Source organism: Macaca thibetana, chromosome 19 (assembly GCF_024542745.1).
Source record: "Macaca thibetana thibetana isolate TM-01 chromosome 19, ASM2454274v1, whole genome shotgun sequence".
NCBI lineage: Eukaryota > Metazoa > Chordata > Mammalia > Primates > Cercopithecidae > Macaca > Macaca thibetana.
The window spans coordinates 1,019,189-1,044,330 of NC_065596.1; the positions used below are offsets into that span (position 1 = coordinate 1,019,189).

General features: G+C 38.6%; 2 protein-coding genes and 1 pseudogene across 6 annotated transcripts in view; 1 reads left to right on the plus strand and 2 right to left on the minus strand.

Moving 5' to 3' along the window:
• LOC126942223 (zinc finger protein 724) overlaps positions 1 to 25,142 on the minus strand; it is a 715,842-nt gene that overhangs the window by 511,996 nt on the left and 178,704 nt on the right. The gene's annotated exons all lie outside the window — the stretch shown is intronic.
• ZNF91 (zinc finger protein 91) overlaps positions 1 to 25,142 on the minus strand; it is a 227,612-nt gene that overhangs the window by 23,764 nt on the left and 178,706 nt on the right. For 4 of the 5 annotated variants that reach the window (XM_050769479.1, XM_050769481.1, XM_050769477.1 and 1 more), the window contains exons 2-3: positions 6,255 to 6,381; positions 5,396 to 5,491 (exon numbers count right to left, since the gene is read on the minus strand). In XM_050769479.1, the coding sequence (XP_050625436.1) occupies positions 5,396 to 5,491; positions 6,255 to 6,381 (223 nt within the window). Of the gene's footprint in view, positions 1 to 5,395; positions 5,492 to 6,254; positions 6,382 to 9,392; positions 9,424 to 25,142 lie in introns of all 5 variants that reach the window. The other variant, XM_050769480.1, reaches the window with a different exon arrangement.
• On the plus strand, positions 16,072 to 16,837 carry LOC126942320 (cdc42 effector protein 3-like; annotated as a pseudogene).

The following is a 25,142-nucleotide window of genomic DNA, read 5'->3' on the forward strand; positions in this document are numbered from 1 at the left end:
GCCTCCCGGGTTCAAGCCATTCTCCTGCCTCAGCCTCCCAAGTAGCTGGGACTACAGGCGCCCGCCACCACACCCGGCTAATTTTTTGCATTTTTAGTAGAGACGGGGTTTCACCTTGTTGGCCTGGCTGGTCTCGAAATCTTGACCTCGTGATCCGACCGCCTCGGTCTCTCAAAGTGCTGGGATTACTCGCATGAGCCACCGGGCCCAGCGGCATAAATTTTTAATCTATTAAATACATATAGGGGAGGCGGGGCACTGTGGCTCATGCCTGTAATCCCAGCACTTTGGGAGGCCAAGATGGGTGGATCACGAGGTCAGGAGTTCAAGACCAGACCAGTCTGACCAAGATGGTGAAAACCCGTCTCTACTAAAAATACAAAAAATAGTCGGGTGGGGCGGCGCACACCTGTAGTCTCAGCTACTCAGGAGGCTGAGGCAGAAGCATCCATTGAACCCGGGAGGTGGGGGTTGCAGTGAGCCGATATCGCACCATTACACTCCAGCCTGGGTGACAGAGCGAAACTCCATCTCTGCCTCTCTCTCTCTCTCTCTGCCTCTCTCTCTCTCTCTCTCTCTCTATATATATATATACACACATACATATATGAAACACATGACATTAGTCTTGGTGCCAAATTCTTAGATAATTAAATGCATGAGCAACAAAGAAAAAAAAACAGAATAATTTTACTACACTACACTTAGAAATTTCTGCATATTTAAGTAAACATTTAATAGAGAAATAACGCCTACTATAAAATGGGTGAAAATATTTACAAATTACATGTGATAAGAGTGAATATCCAAAAAATATAAACAACTTGTAAAATGGAACAATAAAGTCGAATAACTTTATTTAGAAATAGACAAATAATTAAAATAAAATTTCATTAAAAAATCAAATGAAAAATTTGAAAGGACACACAAAATTACTAATTTGTAGAGAAATACATTAAAATCACAATGAAAAACAAAATCCCCTCACACTCACTTAAATGGTCACTATCAATTTTTTAAAAACACCAAATCTGTTGATAATGCAATAAAAATGAAACCCTGGGCTGGGCACAGTGGCTCACACCTTAATCCCAGCACTTTGGGAGGCCGAAGCAGGCAGATCACGAGGTCAGGAGTTCGAGATCAGACTGCTTAACATGGTGAAACCCCGTCTTTACTAAAAATACAAAAATTACCCAGGTGTGGTGACATGTGCCTGTAATCCCAGCTAGTCAGGAGGCTGAGGCAGGAGAATCATTTGAACCCAGGAGGTGGAGGTTGGAGTGTGACAGTATCGTGCCACTGCACTCCACCCTGGGCGACAGAACAAGAATTCGTCTCAAAAAAAAAAAAAAAAAAAACTTATTGATTGTTGGTGGAAAGCAGGATACACCCATTATTTTATAATGTTATAAATATAGTTTAAAATTATCAAATATAGCAATTCCATTTATGAATCTATATCTAAAATATGCATCATAGGACCCTGAAGACATATTTGATACAATGGAATATTATTCAACCTTAAAAAAAAAAAAGTCTTGTCACATTTAAAGATACACTTTGAGATTATGTCAACTGAAATAAGCTAGTAACGAAATGATGAATGTTAAGATTTCACTTAGATATATAAAATAGTCAAACTTGTAAAAACAGAAAGTGGAAGGGTGTTTGTCAAGGGCTAGAGAGAGCATAAAATGGTGGGTAAATGTTATTTAATGGACACCGCATTTTAATTTTGCAAGATGTAAAATTTCTAGAAGTCCTTTGCATAACTATGTTAATACAGTTAACATGCCTGAAATATACAGTTTTGTTTTGTTTTGTTTTTTTGAGACAGGCTCTCAATCTGTCACCCAAGCTTCAGTGCAGTGGCACATTATGGCTCACTGCAGCCTTACACTCTCAGGCTAAAATAATCCTGCCCTTCAATCTCTCAAGTAGCTGGGACCACAGGTACACACCATCATACCTGGCTATTTCTTAGATAAAAATGTTTGTAGAGAGGGTGTCTCCATATTTTGCCCAGGCTGGTCTTAAATTTCTGGGCTCAAGAAATCCTCCTAGCCTCTCAAAATCCTGGTCTTACAGAAGTGAGCCACCACCATGCCTGGCCCTGACATGTACATTGAAATAGATTTAAGAAGTTAAATTATATGTTATATGTTTTTACAACAATTATTTTTGAAAAAACTAGAAAAAATAAAGAACTGTAAATTTTCTTGAAAATTACCTTCAAATCACAGAAGGGTTTTTTCACACAAAGGAAATACGTATTCATCATTAAACACATGGTGAAAATAATGCTATTTCAAGGACTACTCACTAAGACAAGATAAAGCCAACACTGAAAATGAACTAAGAGGCTGGGCAAGGTGGCTCATACCTGTAATCCCAGCACTTTGGGAGGCCAAGGCAGGCAGATCACCTGAGGTCAGGAGTTCAAGACCAGCCTGACCAACATGAGAGAAACCCTGTCTCTACTAAAAGAAAAATACAAAATTAGCCGGGCATGGTGGTACATGCCTGATATCCCAGGTACATGAGAGGCTGACGCAAGAGAATCGCTTGAACCTGGGAGGTGGAGGTTGCAGTGAGCCAAGATCATGCATTGCACTCCAGCTTTAGCAACAAGAGCAACACTCCATCTCAAAAAAGGAAAAAAAAAAAAAAAATGAGATTAAGAAAGAATATATACAAGATAAGCTATAACCAAAATTGGGGTCATATTTATAGACCTAAAAACACACACATATATATATAATCTGAGTGTGATACACATATGGCTCATTTATCTTTTAATTAAATCCCACATTGACTTAAAGTATAAAAACAGAATTGCAAATTGTCTAAAATTATAACACATAAGTAAAACCAAAAACACAATAAACTGATATTAAGAAACTTACACAAAAAAATACACTAATGTAGAACTGCAAGAAAATAATGAAAGAAAGGTTTACTCATAAAATCTAGTTGGCAACATTAATGTACGTTAACAAATAATTTGTCTAGAAAACTGCAATGTTTGACTGTAACTGTGCAGTCATGGAAGGCAGGCATTTTAAACTATGGTATCTATTGTATGGCAATAAAATCCCAGACAAAATGCAGTACAATCATAAATAGGAGATGCTAATGAGAAACTTAACAGAATAAGCATATAAAAGAAACTAGTGTCAATTTTTATGTTTTAAATATGTGCGCACAACATGTACATTCTAGTATATTGTCCTAAATGTCTAAATCCAAAACTACAGACAAATTTGAAGTAGAAAATAAAAACAAAAATTTATATGGACAGTGACATTAATAAGATTAAAAAAAAAAAAAGGTGCCCTATTTGCTTATCTCCTGACAGCAAGGAAATTTGTCAGCCATTCTTGACAAAAATGTGTTTGTGAGAGAACCAGGCATCATGGTTCACCCTTGTAATGACAGCTACACGGTACATTAAAGTTGGAGAATTGCTTCTGGTCAAAATATTAAGACCTGCCGGGGTTATGGTGCAAGACCCTATCTCAAAAATAAGTGTCTTTAAGAGAGCTGAGATCCAGGAAGGGAGTTATGAAACTCTGCTGAAGCGCAAGATTGAAGATAATCCTTTTTAGAAGGCAGGCCCTCATTCAGGTGGCAAACTACAGGACTACTGTTTTTGGCTACAGATGAGAAAATGTTCCACCTAACTTGGTTCCACTGAGAATTTTGAACTTTACTCTGTAACCATCCCAAACCCTTCCCAGCCACAGTCTGGGGGAGGTCCTGCCCTTCCAGAGGCCTGAAGAAAGACACCCATTTATAGCCATGCTGGCAGGCCTGCAGACCTTGGTCTTTACTGTGGTCCCTGAAGCAGTTCCATGATTCAGTTCCAGCTCCCCGAGCCACAGTTCATGGCCTATTCTGCCTATGTAGAAACCCATAGTGACCTGGGAAAATCCTTTCTTGTACTCAGTGAAAGCCATGCTCACCCACATCCTGATATAAGGCCCACCATATGCAGGCCTGACTGCAGAAACCTGCCTTTGGGACTGCCCTGCACAGCAAAGTCCTGAAGGATATTCATTCTGTCCAAAAATTAAATGAGAATTACAACTATCCAAGCCCCTTTTAACAACACATCTAAAGATAGACCCTTGTGCAAGCCCAGCAGACTTAAGACCAAGCTACAACCCCTCTTCACTACAAACCCAGAGGGTATTCTATCACTATGGGGGCCCAACAAAAATAGACTTTTACTTTCTGAAACCAGTTTTTAAATACTTGAACAGGTGTTTGCTCCTTCAAGTTTACAGTCACCAATGCAAAACTACTGTTTCTTATTGTCAATGCTTCTATTTTAACATAGGACTGAAACTATGTGGAAAACGAAATAGTGAAAAGAAAAATTTAAAGTCATTGAAATTAAAGACCAATAAGTAAAATGTTGCTTTTTGTAGATCATGTAATTATATATATATATATAAACAGTACTTTAAAACCTGTTTAAACTAATGAATACACTCAATTAGCAAAATATAAAATTAACATACAAGTGTAAGGTTTGGTTCCATACACTTAAAACAAACTATTTGATAAAATAGAGGGAAAAAAATGTTAATTACAATAGCAATGAAATAATCAATTTTAGAATGAATTTAACCAAGGAGCTCATAAATCTTTTAAGTCAAAGATATAGCAATGAAAAAAATTAAGAGGACCCAAATAAACTTAGAAATATTTTACTTTTATTGAAAGAAAAAGTATTGTGAAACTGTCATGTTATCCAAAGTGATCTATAGATTCGATAAACTCCCTATCAGAATTCCATTGTTTTTTATACACAGAAATGAAAAATACAATCCTAAAATGTACATGAAACTACAATAAACTTTGAATAGCCAAAGCAATCTTGAAGAACAAAGCAGAAAGACATCAAATTTATAATTTCAAACAATATTTCAAGACCATAGTAATGAAAACAGGATGAAATGTGCAGAAAAATAAAGAACAACAACAAAAAAACCCAATGGAACAGAAACCACTACTCTCACGCATTTCAGACATAATGCAAAAAGAGAACTTAAAAAACAGTTAAAAATAGAGTGTCGCAAAATTATGCAGGTATCTGTCTGTCCACAAAAACAAGAAAAAAGAAGTCAGACTGTGCACTCATGTATGCCATGAACAGTACTTTGGCTGTCACTGTAAACTTGAAGAAAGATAATTGTAGGGAAAGTAGAATTCTTAGAGAATTTATAAGCACTAGCAGAAGTGAGAGTATAATTAAACAAAAAATTCAGGCTTCCCAGAAACTATTTCCTTTGGAACATAGCTTCTCAGATCACTTTAAAGACGTGCTTTCTTCTTGACTTTGGACCTCTCATCCATGTTGTCTGTTGTATTCACTCTCACCTACCTGGGGGTTTATCCACCATCTCATGTCGCTTCATATTCCAGGGCTCTTTTCCTTGCTCCAGACAGGTGATCAGGTCTGGCTTAGAGACAGCAATACCTGTTTTATTAAAAATAACTAACATGAATCTTGCTCATATTCTCCAACTGCCAACTTAGTAATGTGCTCAGTAAACAGGATATAATAGAATATTCCAATAAATTTATCCCAATATACTAATTTGTAACAGAAATGTCTACATATTTAGAAAGCATTTTGATTTTGCAGGTTCTTAATTTTACTGCTTGGTACTACTGAATCAAAAACTGGTGATGGCAATTAGATTTTAAGGTGTAACAGTATTTTATGCCACAAAACTTCTGAAATTACCACTAATCTAAAGTGAAGGACACAGATCAGCTCAGGAATGTGGAAAGTTCAGGTCAAGATGAAACTTCTTGAAGAAATTCTTTTCTAAACCAACGAATCCCCAGGATTTTCTTGAAAAGAGAAATCCGAAAGCACAAATTTCCAGAAAACATTCTACAAAAAAGAAATGAAGCCTGTAATCCCAACACTTTGGGAGGCCGAGGCAGGCGGATCACAAAGTCAGATCGAGACCATCCTGGCTAACACAGTGAAACCCCATCTCTACTAAAAATACAAAAAAAAAAAAAAATTAGCCAGGTGTGGTGGTGAGCACCTGTAGTCCCAGCTACTCAGGAGGCTGACTCAGGAGAATGGTGTGAATCCAGGAGGTGGAGCTTGCAATGAGCCGAGATCGCACCACTGCACTCCAGTCTGAGCCATCTCAAAAAAAAAAAAAAAGAGCGACAACCACCATTAGTCTATATTAGAAATTTAGTATTAAAATTTTCCTTACCCAGGAAGGCCAGGTTTCTGTAGTTCTCTAACATCACATTCCTATATAAATTCTGCTGTGCAGCGTCCAGACGTTGCCACTCCTCCAGAGAGAATTCTATGGCCACATCCCTAAATGTCAACAGTCCCTGGAAAACACACACAAACGCACAGATTTACAAAATGGCTATGGGCAGAATTTTTCATTTGACTCAAGGTAAAATCAGAAAGTGACTAGAACTGGTTTTGACTTATAAGAGTGGCTGAAATTATCCAGTAAAATAATTGTCAACACACAAACATTTTGTAACATATTGTCTAACTCTGAGAAAAGACAGTGGCATAATATCCACAACATCAGTGTATATATGATACTTGTCTAGATGATAAAGTGTAAAATTGAGGGCACAAACACTAACAAGTACATTTTCGAGTGCTGTATTTACATAATATAGAATGAGTTGTATATATTTTTTAGATGAAAAAGGCATAGTTGTTTATATATTTCCGACAAAATAGACATGTTGAGTTAGAAGGTACCCCTCAAATTTTAATGTGTACAATAAACTAGACATCTTGTTAATGCAGACTATTTTTTTCAGGAGATCTGAAATAAAGTCTGGGTTACTGAATTTCTAAAAAGCTCACTAGTAATGCCAATGTTTTGACCCCAAAAGACTATTTTGTCAAACATCCAGTAAGTGGAAGACCCTGTGTTTTCTTCAGTTTTTCTGGTCTGTAAACAAAGATGAGAGCTTTCATTTACCAAAAAAAAAACAATGCAAAGAAAACCTAAAACAAAAGGGCAGTTGCCAGAATAAATGTGATAGTTTATACACATCACCTGCATAAAGATACTTAATGATGAAGAGAAAAATAACTCTATAGCGAAAAAATCTGTAAGAGAGCTTATTAAGCAAGTGAGTTATTAATGTCAGTTGCACTAGAACAAGTTTCTGTAGTGTGCTCATGCATCCAGAAGGACACAGCATCACTACTGAGATATTGCCCCCATGAAAGTAAATTACAGTCTGAATTTATCCATACGAAAACATCAGTTGTATGCAAAGTTCAAGATACAGGTATCTTCCATGTTCTACAATTTTTAATAATGATTTTAAGTACTTTCTTTAACACCCAATAAGCAGGTATCTCCGGGTAATCTTTTCCCAACTTTCTGGGTAACAAATGCCATCCCTCTTTATAGGAGCATTTTCTTAATCCTGTAATGCATAGAGATAATAAACAAAAAAGAACCTCAACATTGTATGTTATCCATCTTTACTAAGAATCTCAGGTTTTCTCCATAGAAAGAGATTATCCACACCTTTCCATGTTCAACAGTCATAAAGAGAACATTTTTAATATTGCAGATCACAAATTCATGGTGAGAATTCTGCATGGCATATAAGAAGCCATGATGCAGAGAAGGCTGTGGTAGATAGAAAAGAAATATTTTTGAAGGACCCTTGACTATCATAAGCATTTTTTTAAACCGAGTTTTGTTCTTGTTGTTGCCCAGGCTGGAGTGCAAATGGCATGACCTTGGCTCACCAAAACACAACCTCCGCCTCCCGGGTTCAAGTGATTCTCCTGCCTCAGCCTCCCGAATAGCTGGGATTACAGGCATGCACCACCATGCCCAGCTAATTTTATATTTTTAGTAGAGACAGGGTTTCTCCATGTTGGTCAGGCTGGTCTCGAACTCCCGACCTCAGGTGATCCACCTGCTCGGCCTCCCAAAGTGCTGGGATTACAGATGTGAGCCACCGCGCCTGGCCTATCATAAGCATTTTAAAAAGTAGTTAAGACAAACTCAATAGGGAGAAAAAACACAGGTATAGAAGTAAAAATTTGCAAGTACTAAACCTGTGGCATTCCATGAGGCAGAGAGGACATAGCTCTTGATCTGAGACATGTTTAGCTGGAAAAAAAGCCATTTTTTCTCTTTCTCCTCCTCCTCTCGAATTCTTCCTCAGATGAGATTTTCTGAATTACATCTGCATCTTGAGAATTTGCCTTTAATAATTTGAGCGCCGCATGTTTACCTGTTACCACCACACCCAAAGGCAGAAGGCCCAAGACACAAAACCTCTACCCATTTCTGTCCTATATAACAGAAAAGATTCGGAACAATCAGCTGCTCCACAGAGATAAAAATACAAGTTTCTCTTTTTTTTTTTTTTGTCCTTAGGTGCCCTCCCCTGCTACAGACACTGGCAATTTCTGCTACAGGAATATAAATATTGGCCACACTGTCCTGTCCTTACAAATCTAAATAGAACAGGTTCCTGGACCATCCTTTAGTGCAAAGGTAGAACTTAATGCTCATGAATGTATCTTGAACTTCTCATACTTGATTCTGGCACCTTAGAGTCACATGAGGCACTTAATTAAAACAAATAGATGTTTTCTTCAGAACATTAAACAGAAACTGTAAAAAGGGCACAAGTAAAGAGATTCCTGTAAATTGGTCATGTGACTCTAAGTAGAAGCCTAACCGCTTACCTAAGCATTGTCACTCAAGCTTTAATTAGCTTATAAATCACTAGGTAAACTTGGTCCCACTCTATGTAATGTGATTCTGCAGGTTTGGAGATGATCCATAAATGGGTGTTCTAAACAAGTCCCCTGTCAGTACTGATGTCACTCTCCCTGGGCTCATTATTAGCATTCGTTACAAAAATGAGGCACAGCACAGAGTCCCTTACACTCAGCACTCTTGTCACAACACAAAAACTTCTGATACAAATGAAGACAACCATTCTCTATCTTAAAGTATATTACTTGCTGGCTCTTTAAAGTTTATAGAGAAAACAGAAAGCAGCAATTTCTGAGTAAGTCTGCATTTGGAAAACAACATGTGCACATGTACTAATGCAATGTTTATTAAGCAGGTATTATGTAATCAATAGGATGTTACAGAGCACTGTGATAACTCATTATTTGATTTAATTCTAATAACAGCCTGTCAGTTGATACTAAGTGTTCAATAATTCTAAGGATTTAGAATAAGGACTCAGTATTTTTATTTCTTCTTCTGTTTCTCTGTCACTAATTTTTTTTTAAAATGCATAGAATACAATCTAAATATAGACAGATGAGAGGGATATAGATAGACTGTAAGGTAATTTAGATGAATTATTATGTTTATATTTACCATTTTGTGACTTGTGAATCAACTACTGCATCTGTAGGAACAGAAAACAAGTTGCTAAATGGAATGTCTCTGCAAACACTAGTTTTAACAAAAAATTTAAAAATTAAGACCCTATAATACATATTTTATATTTTCCATTTATCTGCTTTTGGCTTTCAGAAAATTGTGAGAACCAATTCTAAAAAGGCAACAGGATTCATCAGCCAAAACTCTGATCTCTTCTAATTAGTTCTGTGAGGCAAGACTCCAGGGTAGGGCAAGACCTAAATAAGGCTTTCAAAAGGGTGAATCTAAATAGGGCTGAAGCGGGTTGTAGAGCTAATGTAAAATTCTGTTCTTTATGCCACTGGGGAGTATTTTTAGTTCCATTTCATTTTTTAAGCTTAGCTTAAAAAAACAAAAAACCTTAAATCTCAGAGTTTATGTAACTGTAATCTTTTTTAGCCCCACTGCCCTTTCAATTTTTTATCACATACTAATAAGCAATTTAAACAAATCCCTTAAGGTTTTCTAGAATAATTTTTTAAATGATAAATAAGTATTCTTAGCAGGGCATAAAAAATACAATAATAACTCTTATTAATATATGTTCAGGTATAGACATCAGAAGTCACAAAAATATAAAGAAAATGGCCCAAATAAAGCCCATATTTTTGCACACATCTATTTATTGTATCCACCATATGATGCATAATTAAACCACTTATCCAGTTGCTAGTCTACACTAAAATTTCTTGCATGGTAGGGACCATGACTGCTTCATCTATTTTTCTAATGAATATATGAATTGGAAGCAATTAGTTTATTCGTTTGAGTCTCCAGACCTCCTCACCATTTTTCACTCAAGTACCAGGGAACTAGAGAAACTCTCATCTGGGTACCAACCAAAGACATCTCTTGTATGAGGTGGGGAGCAAACATTTCTTTTACATTAAGACAGAAGCAAAATTAACCACTCTAGTCAGTCTGACACAATTCTGTTCTGGAGAGATTTTCAAATGTCTCAAAGACACCTTGGTGATTGTGAGAGCATTTCCAGTGACCCTGGGCTGATGGTCCAATAATAAACCAGCAAGAGAGACTCAGGCTGATTCTAAATAGAAAATGAAACTACCAAATAGGCAGAGACATAATTCCGCATGCATATTTAGTTGACAGCATGCATTTTACAGCATAACTGTGAGTTGACTGGAAGCCTGAGAGGGAAAGTCCCCTCTAGAGTAAAGCTTGGTTGGCACCTTATGTGTTTATATTATGTCTGGTAATTCTACAGAGTGTTTGGGAAATATAATTTTTATTAATTCTCTTCAGCACCACAGAAACTGCAGTAATGGAACAGAAAGAAAACTGTTTCATTACACAATTAAATCTGAATGTCACATGTATTACAATCCATCTGCTTAAGGATTGAAAAGAAATAAAGACGGTTACCATAATTAGTTCACAAGTAGAAGAATGTACAGCGCCATGTCATAGGTAGTTCATCCTAAATTCACCTGGTCACTGGGGAGGCCATCTCTGTATGCTAATTGGTCATATTCAATGACAAAATAAGCTTTTCACATCTTCATGGCAGAAGGTAGTTTTGCAACTTGAAGCCAGCTGCCTGCTGAATGTAGACTTTCACTCTTCTACAAGTGGTTGAATAGGGTGCTATCTGCCCCGCGCGGTGGCTCACGCCTGTAATCCCAGCACTTTGGGAGGCCGAGACGGGCAGATCACGGGGTCAGGAGATCGAGACCATCCTGGCTACCACGGAGAAACACCGTCTCTACTAAAATACAAAAAAAAAAAAAAAAAACTAGCCGGGCGTGGTGGCGGCGCCTGTAGTCCCAGCTACTTGGGAGGCTGAGGCAGGAGAATGGTGTAAACCCGGGAGGCGGAGCTTGCAGTGAGCCGAGATAGCGCCACTGCACTCCAGCCTGGGCGACAGAGCCAGACTCCGTCTCAAAAAAAAAAAAAAAAAAAAAAGAATAGGGTGCTATCTTTTTGGCTACTTGTATTTTAAAGCAGTGGCTCTCTACTCCCTGAGGACTGGGCTAGTACACTCCTGCTTCCATTCTTCTGGTGGCCAGTGTCCTCTTTTGTTTCCTACCATCTGCCACTGCAGCCCACAGCACAGTGCTCACGGCTGGCAGCTCAACTCAGGTGAATGACAATTGCCGCAGGAGCACTTCAGTGTCACATCAAAGAGTGAAGCCTGGCTGGGTGTGGTGGCTCATGCCTGTAACCCCAACACTTTGGGAGGCCGAGGTGGGCAGATCACGAGGTCAGGAGTTCAAGAGCAGCCGGTTAACATGGTGAAAAAAAAAAAAATATATATATATATATACACACACACACATATATATATGCTGGGCATGGTGGGTGGGCACCTGTAATCCAAGCTACTCAAGAGGCTGAGGCAGGAGACTCCCTTGAACCTGGAAGGGGGAGGCTGCAGTAAGCCGAGATTGCACCATTGCACTCCAGCCTGGGCAACAGGGAAGAATCCATTTCAAAAAAAAAGTGAAGCCTGACCTGCAGAAGGAGAGCCTGCAGGCCTCCTGGGTAGAATTGAGCCTTCACAATAATGGGAATATGAGCATTATGTAAGCCACAGTTTCTATTTACAATGGTGACACGGAAAATATACTGCTGGATTTCCAGCATGCATCCAGATAGAGATAGCTCTAAGAGTTCTCACTGTGACAGCCCACAACTTTCACAGACATTATGGGATACTAATAGGGCTTCTAAAACAGATACACAAAGCATTCGAAACGAAAACAGCTCTCATTCCAAGAAAGATGATATTGAGAGAAAAAAAAGAAGTTAAAAGCATCTTAAGAAAAAACTGAGATTACATATAAGATTGATCAAGTCAGCCAGAAAATATTCCTCTAAAAAGAATCTCTCTCTAAGTATCCAAAGTGCATAGCTACTCATAGCATGAGAAACATGAGTGTTATGAAGAAAGGGGGCATATTATTAGTAGAATTTTAAAAGACTTTTTTTCCATCTCTGCTGCTCTCTAATCTGCTGCCCATTAAATGTGGCATCTATATAGAAATATATCTGACAACTACCACCAGCACTTTTTGATTAAAAAATTAAAATTTGACTGTGTTAATTAATATAATGGAATATACGTGAGCCTGCAACATAACTAATTAAAGAGTTATTACAGTTTTTGGGTGGCCAAATCACCTGCCTTTATTTGTCCTGTAATAGCAGCATTCCAATTTCTGAAATTAAACACACTAAAATTATACTTACCTATAACTATCCCTATTGGTTAAATTAATAATCATATCAGACTAATATCTACTGTAACAATTTGGTAGTAAATTTTCTTTGGATATTAGATATAAATATGTAATTATGAATAATTTTAATATACTACTCATAATGTACATAGAATTTTTAAAAATTTTCTGTAACTATAATTCAGTTGAAAAACTACATTTCAAAAGTATGAATCACAATGTTAAAACAACTAAGGAATTCATTCAAAGTAAATATTGTGGCTTTATACTCTTGTAGAAAATACAGTTGAATGTATATGAATGCAGGTTGTCTACAAACATTACACATAACTATGCTAATTGCACTGAAGTAATAAACAGAAACAAAGGCATGAAAATGCACTCCACACTTCAGTTTAAAACCTGAACTCTTTTTTTTTTTTGAGAGGGAGTTTTGCTCTTGTTGCCCAGGTTGGAGTGCAATGGCATGATCTCGGCTCACCTCAAACTCCACCTCCCAGGTTCAAGTGATTCTCCTGCCTCAGTCTCTCGAGTAGCTGGGATTACAGACATGCGCCACCATACCCAGCTAATTTTGTATTTTTAGTAGAGACGGGATTACTCCATGTTGGTCAGAATGGTCTATAACTCCCGACTTCAGGTGATCTGCCCGCCTCGGCCTCCCAAGGTGCTAGGATTACCAGCGTGAGCCACCGCGCCCGGCCATAAACTGAACTCTTTTTGCTTTTGTAGTATAAATACTTTAGCCGGCAAATAATTATCATAGATAATCAGGTTTCTGTCAACTTACTCAGTATCTTTCCTATATTGCAAAATTTAATCCTATTTTTACGCTCAATTTTTGTGTGCTGTTGAAATGAGTGTTACTCTGAACAGATCTGTGTCAACTTTAAAAGACTAAAAATCATAAGAACAATCTTTTGCCAAAGCAAAAATGAAGCAATTAAATCTCAGGTCCCAGATAAAGATAATCCTGAGAAAAAAAAAAAGACAAAAGGTTTATTTAGCTGTTAATATGATTTACATATATTTCAAAAAAAGGGAGATAAAAATCTACACATAATCTAAATGTTATAAGAAAAGAGATTTTAGTAAGATATTTTATCTTACTTGTAGTCTCTTATTTCTAATTTATATTTACTTTTACAACAGCCACGTCTCTAAACATGTTCTTGAACTCTTGGACATCTAAATTTTGCACACTGGGAGAGCACAAAAGAATGTTTATGGAAGACAAAACAGAAGAGAGAAAGGTGTTACATAAAACTCATAGGTTCAGATGAATAAAGCATGTTCTTAGAGACCTATGAAGAGATTTAGATTCTGACACAATAATAGTGGGAGACAACAACATCCCACAGGCACTAATAGATAACTGAAGAAGAAAATTAACAAAATATTATAACCTAAACTCAACACTTGACCAAATAGTCCTAATTGGTATCTACAGAACTCTTCATCTAAAAATAACATAACATACATTCTTCTTATCACCACTCTAAAACTGACCACATACTCAGAAATAAAAAAATCCTCAGGAAATTCAAAAATCTCAAAATTATACAAACTACACATACAGAGATATTAGCACTGACCCCACAAAAATATCTTGAAGTCTACCATGAACACCTCTGTGCACACAAATGAGAAAATCTAGAAAAAAATGAAAAATTATTAAGGAATACACCCTTCCAAGAATGAACAAAAAAGAAATCAAAGCCCTAAATAGATGAATAAGAAGCTCAAAAATTGAATTAGTAATAAATAGCCTACGAACCAAATAAAGCCAAGGACCAGACAGATTCATAGCTGGATTCTACCAGATGTACAAAAAAGTGCTGGTATTATTTCTACTAAAACTATTTTAATAAATTAAGAAAAAGTAACTTCTCACCAACTCATTATATAAGAATAGCATTATTATGATACCAAAACCTGGCAGAGATAAAACAAACCAAAAAAATTCAGGCCAATATCTTTGAACAATGATACAAAAATCTTCAACAACATACTGACAAAATCCAGCAGCATATCCAAAAGCAAACCCACTATGAGCAAGTAGAATTTATTTTGGGAATGCAAGGTTGGTTCAACATACACAAATCAGTAAATGTGATTCATCACATAAACAGAACTACTAAAGACAGAAACCACAAGATTACTTCAACAGATGCAGAAAAAGCTTTTGGGTAAACTTTAACATCTTTCATGTTAAAAATCCTCAACAACCTAGGCATTGAAGGTATATGCTTCAAAATAAGTTATCTATGACAAACCCTCAGCACCAACATACTGAATGAACAAAACCTGGAAGCAGATGGGTACAGTGGTTCATTCCTTTAATTTCAGCAACTTGGGAGGCCAAGGTAGGTGGATCACCCAAGGTCAAGAGTTTGAGGTCAACCTGACTGACATAGCAAAACCCTGTCTCTACTAAAAATGCAAAAAATAGCCAGGTATGGCGGCAGGTGTCTGTAATCCCAGCTATTCAAGAGGCTGAGGAAGGAGAATCGCTTGAACCCAGAAGGTGGAGGCTGCAGTGGGCCGAGATTGTGCGTGAGAGGCAAAGGGAGACTCTATCTCAAAAAGGAAAAAAAAAAAAAAAAAAAAAAAAACTTGAAGCATCCCTCATTGAAAACTGGCATAAGGCAAAGATGCCTTCTCTTAACACTACTATTCAACATAAAATTGAAAGTCCTGGTCAGGGCAATCAGGCAAAAGACAAAAATAAAAGGCATTTGGCTGGATGCAGCGGCTCATGCTTGTTATCCCAGCACTTTGGGAGGCCAACACGGGTGAATCACGAGGTGAGGAATTCCAGACCAGCCTGACCAACATGGTGAAACCCCGTCAGTATTAAAAATACAAAAATTAGCCGGGCGTGGTGTCACGTGCCTGTAATTTCAGCTACTCAGGAGGCTGAGGCAGGAGAATCGCTTGAACCTGGGAGGCAGAGGTTGCAGTTAGCCAAGATCGTGCCACTGCCCTCCAGCCTGGGCGACAAAGCAAAACTCCACCTCAATAAAAATAAAAGGCATTTAAACAGGAAAAGAGGAAGTCAAACTATCCCTGTTTGCAGGCAATAGGATTCTACATCAGGAAAACCATAAGAGTCTTGGCAGAAAAGCTCTTTAAACTTACAAATAACTTCAGTATAATTTCAGAACACAGCCCTCCATACCCAACCAATCCCGGGCTGCGAGGCACCTGGGGAGCTGCGGCCTGGCCAGGGCAGTGCACTCAGGTGGCCTCCCTTCCCTGTGGGTAACCGCTCAACACGCCGGAACCACACACAGCTAGAGCCACTTCTGAAGCCACTTGAGAAAAATGATGTGACAGTTCCTATCGAAAAGTATTCTTCAGAAACATACCATCTGTGAAAAAAGTGGCCCTTTTTCCCGACTGCAAAACACACATTCTCAAATTCCAAAATGCCAGCCAAGGCCCCAATTTACCTGAAAGCAGCTAATGATAAGAAAGGAAAGAAATTTAAACTGAGAGACATTCTGTCTCCCGATATTATCAGTCCCCCTCTTGGAGACTTTTGCCACACCATCCAAATCGGCAAAGAGGGCCAAGCACGACGTCTTTGGGGATATTTCCTTTCTTCAAGGGAACTATGAGCTTTTACCTGGAAACTAGGAGAAAGCACATCTGGATCAGTTCCCTGGGCATAATACGTTCTTCTGGTAAAACGGCACCTCAGACTCTGTGTTCACAGAAACACCCTCCTCAGTGGTCAAAAATGCCATCTCCCTCACGATCACTGGAGGGTCCCAAGCTCTCATAATGCTCTTATTGTCACTGGTGAAATTTAATTCCAAATAGGAGTCCTTTGGACCAATAAAACTGCCAAGGCTTAGCTGCAAGCCCATCATGGAGCAAAAAGCTTAGGTGAAAAGCAGTCTGTTGGAGAAAGGAAAAGTCCACCAAGGAGACACCTCATGGGGCTCCAGCGGTTCTGCATCTCAGTCCAGACAGGTCAGGGACAGCCACTCCTCCAGCCTGTCTGAATAGTACCCTGACTGGCCAGTCAAAGACGTGTTTCCCCATCCCGCGCCATGCGAGCTCATCAAGGGAAAGAGTACGTCAGAGGAGTCCCTCTCTGACCTTGCAGGTTCCCTCCTCTCCCTGCAGCTTGATATGGGGCCCTCACTTTTGGATGAGGTGCTGAATGTCATGGAAAAAAGTAAGTAACAGGATGCCAACTTATCTCCTTTGGAGTGGAAGGTACAAAAACAAACTAAACTAACCACAGTTGAACAGAAGGGCTTCCGAAGCTGTATTTGCAGTTTTGTGATGGGTTTTCTAAAATAATATTCTTATAAAGTATTTCTTTTTAGCCTGTTATGCGTTGTTTGCAAAAACAATTTAGAAAAAAAAAAATTCCTGTCTTGGCAAAATGAGGAAATCCGTCAGTCAGAACCCATTTTCAGCAGGCACTGGTGCTGTTTGGCTCACACATTGTTTGCAGACACACAAGAAATCTGGGTTGGCCAGGATTGGCACTAGCTATGAAGGGCTGGGCGAGTCACCTTAAGAAACTTTACAAAAAGAACTTTACAGCTCTCCAACATTTTCTGAGCAAGAGGAAGTAAAAATGTATTTAACACCTCAGCCTTTTTTCTAGACTCTTTTCTATATATTGCTTGGGCTCACCATAGCGAATTCTCTAGTGTTAAAACTTTTCTGTTTTCACATTTGAACTTTATGGGTTTTGGAGATTTTCTTGTAGTTCTTATATATCCCTCTTTATTATATCTATATTGCAAAATTTTAACTGTCAGCTACATGTTGGTAAGATACAGGCAAAATATTACTATAAGTAAGTTATTTTTTAAAGTAAAAATACATTTTTACATGCCTTTGGCAAAAAAAAAAAATTTTAGGATGCAAAATAAATGGAAAAAAATTAGTAGCATCCCTGCGAATCAACAACATTCAAGCTAAATATGAATCATAAACATAACCCCATTCACAACTGCTGCAAAAAGAATAAAATATCTAAGAATACAGCTAACCAGGAAGGGGAAAGATCTCTATGATAAGAATTACAAAACAATGCTTAAAGAAGTCAGAAATGGCATAAATGGAAAACTTTTTGCTCATAAATAGAAAAAATCAATATCCTAAAAGTGATCAGACTGTCCTCCAAAATTTACAGATTTAATGCTATTTAATATCAAATGACCAAAATATTTTTAACAGAACTAAAAAAAAAACCTACTGTAAAATTCATATAAAACCAAAAAAGAGTCTGAATAGCCAAAGTAAACATAAGCAAAACAACAAAGCTGAAGGCTTTACATTACCTGTTTTCAAATTATACTACAGAGCTACAGTAAACAAAGCAACATGGAACTGGTAGAGAAACAAACTCATAGATGAATGTAACAGAATAGGGAGCCCAGAAATAATGCCACACACCTACAACCACCTGATCTTCAACAAAAGTAACAATGGAACTGTGGAAAGAATTCCCTATTTAATAAATGGTTGTGGAATAACCAGCTAGCACTATGCAGAAGACTAAAACTAGACCCCTTTATTACACCATACACAAAAATCAACTCAAGATTAATTAAAGACCGAAATGCTAATTTTAAAATTATAAAAAACCCGGCAGATAACTGAAGAAATACCATTCTAGACATAGAAACTTCATGATGAAAACACCAAAAGCAATTTCATGATGAAAACACCAAAAGCAATTACAACAAAAGCAAAAATTGACAAATTGGACCTAAACTAAAAAGCTCCTTCACAGAAAAGGAAACCAGCAACACAGTAAACAGACAACCTACAGAATAATGGAAAATATTTGCAAACTATGCTTCTGACAAAGGTCTAATATCCAGAATCCATTAGAAACTTAAATAGCTTACAAGAAAAAAATACCTAATTAAAAAGTAAACAAAAAACATTAAAAAGATGCTTTTCGAAAGAAGACAAACATTTGGCTAACGAGCATGTAATAAAATGCTCATCAATAATCATTAGAGAAATGCAAAGAAAAACCATGAGATACCATTCACACCAGTGAGAATGGCTATTAAAATGTCAAAAAGTAGATGCTGTCAAGGTTTCAGAGAAAAGGGAATACTTATACTCTGCTGTTAAGAGTGTACATTAATTCAACCATTGTAAGAAGCACTGTGGCAATTTCTCACAGAACCAAAAACAGAATTACCATTTCACCAAGCAACCTCATAATTGGGTATATACCCAAAGAAATATAAATTATTCTGTCATAAAGACACATGCACAAGCGTGTTCACTGCAGCACTATTCACAATAGCAAAGACATGGAATCCAATTGAATGCCTATCAATGGTAGACTGAATAAAGAAAATATGGTATGATCAGACACAATGGCTCATGCCTGTAATCCCAGCACTTTGAGAGGCCAAAGCAGATGGATTCCCTAAGCTCAGGAGTTTGAGACCAGCCTGAGCAATATGGAAAAATCCCATCTCTAAAAAAAATACAATAAGAAAAATTAGTTAGGCATGGTGGCACACACCCGTGGTCCCAGCTACTTGGAAGGCTGAGGAATGAGAGTATTGCTTGGCCCACCACGATGGCTTATGCCTGTAATCCCAGAACTTTGGGAGGCCAAGGTGGGTGGATCACCTGAGGTCGGGAGTTCAAGACCAGCCTGGCCAACATGGTGAAACCCCATCTCTACTAAAAATATGAAAATTAGTCGGCGCGGTAGTGATGGGTGTCTGTACTCCCAGCTACTCGGGAGGCTGAGACAGGATATTTGCTTAAACCCGGGAGGCGGAGGTTGCAGTGAGCTGAGATGGCACCATTGCACTTCAGTCTGGGCAACAAGAGTGAGACTGTCTCAAAAAAAAAAAAAAAAAAAAAAAAGGGCCTGGCACAATGCTGTAATCCCAGCACCTTGGGAGTTGGAGGTGAGTAGATCACTTAAGGTCAGGAGTTCGAGACCAGCCTGGCCAACATGGTGAAATCCCGTCTCTACTAAAACTACAAAAATCAGCCAGACGTGGTGGCAGGCACCTGTAATCCCAGCAACTCAGGAGGCCGAGGCAGGAGAATTGCTTGAACCCGAGAGGTGGAGGTTGCAGTGAGCCACGATCATGCCACTGCATTTCAGCCTGGGCAACAGTGAGACCCTGTCTCTAAAATAAAAAAAAATAAAAATAAATGATACATAAACATCATGGAATACTGTGTGGTCATAAAAAACAAACAAACAGAAAACAATAACCAAAAACAAGATTATGCCCTTTACAGCAACATGAAGCTGGAGACCATTATTCTTGGAAAACTAATGCAGAGGCCAGACGCAGTGGCTCACGCCTGTAATCCTAACACTTTGGGAGGCCGAGGCGGGCAAATCACCTGAGGTCAAGAGTTGGAGACCAGTCTGGCCATTACGGTGAAACCCCGTCTCTACTAAAAAATATAAAAAATAGCCAGGCATGGTGGCGGGCACCTGTAATCCCAGCTACTTAGCAGGCTGAGGCTGAAGAATTGTTTGCTTGAATCCAGGAGGCGGAGGTTGCAGTAACCAAACATCGCGCCACTGCACTCCAGCGTGGGTGACAAGAGTGAAACTGTCTAAAAAAAAAGAAAACCAGAAAGAAAGAAAGAAAGAAAGAAAACTAATGCGGAAATGGAAAACCAAATGCAGGTTATTCATAAGTGAGAGCTAAATAATAAAAACATGAACACAGAGACAAACAACAGACACTGAGGCCTTGTTGAGGGTGGAGGGTGGCAGGAGAAACAGGGTCAGAAAAAAATACCTCTTTGGTGCTATACTTAGTACCTTAATTACAAAATAATCTATACACAAAACTCCCATGACACAATTTTAGCTGTATAACAAACATGCACGTGTACCCCTAAACCAAAAGCAGAAGTTAAAAAAAAAACTCCCTGGGTGGGGAAGAGTGCAGTCCAGGTAGAAGGACCAGTTTGTGCTACAGATAGTGGCACTTGATTTATTTCTGGGTCCATGCAGGCAGATGAGTTTATGAACAGGTGGTCCAGAACCCTAGGTTGGTTGACAGAACAGATTGCTGCTGCAGATTCAGTGTCTGGAGGTGGGAATACGCCAGGAGACTTGGAGACACTTCTATATAAGTTTTTGGCAAAAAAACACTAGGATCAAAAATGCTGTAGTAAAATTCCTGAGTGTGGTTCACTGTCCTGGGAGAGGTGTGGACACATTAATGTCTAGTGAGTATATTAGTTAGTGGGTAAAAATCTTGTGGTGGCAGCTGTGGCAAAAGGGGATCTGCCATCACAGCTCCCTTCCTCTAAGTTTTAGGTTCTCTGTCACTATGGAAGGGGAGCTGGAATCACTGAACAAGGGATAGTGTGACAGACTGTGTAGAGGAGAGCACAGCCTCTCATTCCTGGACACCCAGAGGTTTATTCTAATCCAGGAGTCTGTGATAGCTTTCTTCTAGCACCCAATCTGTAGAGTTTGTGAACACCAAGCAATTCTCCAACACCAACTTATTGTCTAACACTTGAATTCTGACACCACCAAGAGTCAGCACAGACCTTGATTCAGGGCTCAGTCTCACAACACTGTCCTCACTGCAGATGCCAGTCACAAACTCTGTAAGCTCATCTATGCTTCTGAGATACTGTTTAAAAACTGGGGACTCCCATAATGTTACTGAAACGTACTGATTTGATAGAGCTACTCACAGAACTCAGCAGAACACTGTAGTTACATTTACCATTTTCACATAAAAGATACAACCCAGGACAGGTGTGGCAGCTCACTTCTCTAATTCCACCACTTTGGGAGGCTGAGATAGGTGAATCACCTGAGATCAGGAGTTCAAGACCAGCCTGACCAACATGGAGAAACCCTGTCTCTAGTAAAAATACAAAATTAGCTGGGTGTGGTGGAACATGCCTGTAATCCCAGCTACTCGGGAGATGGAGGCAGGAGAATCGCTTGAACCTGGGAGACGGAGTTTGCGGTGAGCTGTGATTGTGCCATTACACTCCAGCCTGGGCAACAAGAGTAAAACTCCATCTCAAAAAAAAAAAAAAAAGGTACAACCCCAACAAAATCAAGTGAAAAAAATATGAGACCAAGAATAAAGGTGGAAAAAGATGAAGTACATAGATGATAAAGAGCTATGATTAATAAAATTCTCTATCTTTTGTATTCTCCAAAAACACTTTATGGGGAAAAAAACAAAACAAATAAACAAACAAAAAACGCTTTTCATTATGATGCCCAAAACCACCATGCCTGACTAATTTTTGTACTTTTAGTAGAGATGGGATTTCACCATGTTGGCCAGGCTGGTTTTGAACTCCTGACTTCAGGTGATCCACCCACCTTGGCCTCCCAGAGTTCTGGGATTACAGGCATAAGCCATCGTGGTGGGCCAAGCAATACTCTCATTCCTCAGCCTTCCAAGTAGCTGGGACCACAGGCGTGTGCCACAATGCCTAACTAATTTTTCTTATTGTATTTTTTTTAGAGATGCATTTTTGTAGATGGGATTTTTCCATATTGCTCAGGCTGGTCTCAAACTCCTGAGCTCAGGCAATCCACCTGTCTTGGCCTCTCAAAGTGCTGGGATTAAAGGCATGAGCCATTGTGCCTGATCATACCATATTTTCTTTATCCAGTCTACCATTGATAGCCATTCAACTGGATTCCATGTCTTTGCTATTGTGAATAGTGCTGCAGTGAACACTCTTGTGCATGTGTCTTTAAGACAGAATAATTTATATTTCTTTGGGTATATACCCAATTATGAGGTTGCTTGGTGAAATGGTAATTCTGTTTTTAGTTCTGTGAGAAATTGCCACATTGCTTTTTACAATGGTTGAATTAATGTAAACTGTTGACAGTGTATAAAGTATGCCCTTTTCTCTGAAACCTTGACAGCAACTATTTTTTTGCTCTCTTTTCTTACCTATCACACAGCCAGAAAAATGCTTTGCGCATTTTCTCCTTTTTCTCATTAAAAATCAGTTGACTTTGTCTCCAGTGGTAAACATAAAATACTTCTTAATCAAACTGAACTTAAGTATATTTTCTTCCCACAGGCTCCTGAACTTTGAGCTAATCTCAGGCTGAGCTACCATACAACCCCATTTTATGTTTATCCTAAGAACATGCTGACCTCAGGGTAAAACGTTCTCTGATCTAAAATCTGATTTTATTACCCTCCATGTAAACATTCCCCTCCTACCTCATTACTAATCCTGTTTGCTTTTCCCTAGGAAAAATAAAAGTCATTGTCTGCCTAATCTTTTCAATCTTTGAAAATCTTATAGTTGCTACTTCCTCCTGTTGCAATACTCCTTTGAAATTCAATTTTTTACATGTATCTAACTTTTATTTGAAAAAGTCTAGAAACTGCCTCAAAACAATAACTTCATCTTCAGCAAGACCCTCCTAATACCCTTTTACATTAACCTTAACTGCATCTGCGTGTGGGTTGCCAGCTTTCCAGGGCTCTGTAGATTCTCTCAGTAAAGAGGCTTCTTCCATAGCTGGGGTGAGCAGGCTAGGACATCTGCAGGGGAGGCTCCCCAAAAGGAACTAACTGGGCCTTTAAAATTAGGCTTAGCTTGGAGTCACTGGGCTTAAGCTTTAATTTCTATGTCAGAATTATTAACTTGGTTTTTGAAACTATAACTAGGTGGTAGAATAATTCAGCAAAATTACGCAAACAGTGTTCATATAAGGGAAGAAAATTTTAAGGTGCTTACATCTTACACCTCAGTAAGAAAAGCAAATGTATTTATTCCTTCCAGACAATAAATGTATTATGTTATTATTTGTATCAAAAATCATGTAGTAAACAATTAGCTGGGCACAGTGGCTCATGCCTGTAATTCCAGCACATTGGGAGGCCAAGGTGGGTGGATCACCTGAGGGCAGGAGTTGGAGACCAGACTGGCCAAAATGGTGAAACCCCATCTCTACTAAAATTACACAAATTAGCCGGGTGTGATGGCAAGCGCCTGTAATCCCAGCTACTCAGGAGGCTGAGGCAGGAGAATCACTTGAACCCAAAAGGCAGAGGTTGCAGTGAGTTGAGATTGTACCACTGAACTCCAGCCTGGGTGACAAGAGTGAAACTCCATTTCAAAAAATAAATAAATAAATAAAATAGTCACACGGGAACACTTCTAGGAGGTACTAAGTTTCATCACATAAAATTTAGCATTAAACTCAAAAATCAAAATACCAGGATATAGAACCAGGCACGGTGGCTCACATCTGTAATTCCAGTACTTTGGGAGGCCAAGGTGGAAGGATCATGAGGGCAGGAATTCGAGAGAATCCTGGGCCACATGGTGAAACCCCATCTCTACTTAGAATACAAAAATTAGCTGCGCGTGGTGGTGCACCTCTGTAATCCCAGCTACTGGGGAGGCTGAGACAGGAGAATTCCTTGAATGTTTGAACCCAGGAGGCAGAGGTTGCAATGAGCTGAGATCACACCACTGCACTCCAGCCTGGGCCACACGGCAAGACTTCGACTCAAAAATAAATAAATAAATAAATAAAGAAGACAGGGAAAAAAAAAAAAAAAAAAAACCCTTAGGTCAAAGGAAGTGAACAAAGCTTTTCAAGGTACAGATGTCTTCCTCATGTGTCAAGTCAGGCCATTCAATTACTTGAGAGACTGTCCCACCCCATCATGCTCACTTAAGTGCTCAATAACCTCCTCTCAGGAGACTCTGAACTATGTCCCCAGTGAGTGCCTCAGGAGCATTTTACTCTGCAAGTTCTTACACCATCTCACTGGGGTCAGTTTTTTGGGTTGGTTTTTTTTTTTTTCTTTCTTTCTTTTTTGTCTTTTGGAGTGGTGGGTATCTTTTTTCTAGAAATTTTTTTACTTTTTTTCTTGTACTATTTTTCTGCCCCCTAAAGGAATCCAGGAGGCAGAAATTATTTGTTTTCTCCTCAATATTAGTATCTGATTGGCTGACCAGCAATGTGTCTCCAAGAAATGAAAGCTGAATTGGGTGAAGGCAATATTAATGTCTCAAGGAATTAACTTTAAAAAAAGGTGCACCAGGAAATGTCTCTTAGCCTCTGGGCATCCACGCGCACACTTGGGAAGCTACACTCAATACCTCAGGTTGTCCTAGGAGAGAATATGACCCAGAAGCTAATATTCACTAGACACTCTAGCAGACATAGCCATGGTGGGTGTCTTGGTTTATCCCCATACAGTACTGAAACCCAGGTTCAAGCAAAAACTGAAGGGTGACTGAAGACACATCACCCTATAAGGTTTCCAAAAGGAAAACGTGACCCAAAAACATTCTGATAAGATATCTGTGTCTAGAGAAAATAGAAGAAAAAAATGCACAGAGATATTTTACAATACAGTGTCAGGAAATTATTATTTGCTTCCTTCTCATAGGAAATATTTACAAAAAGAAAACAAATCTTTTTAAATGTGCCATCAAATGCTTTGTCAAAAAAATAATTAATTGGCCAGATGCGGTGGCTCACGTCTGTAAT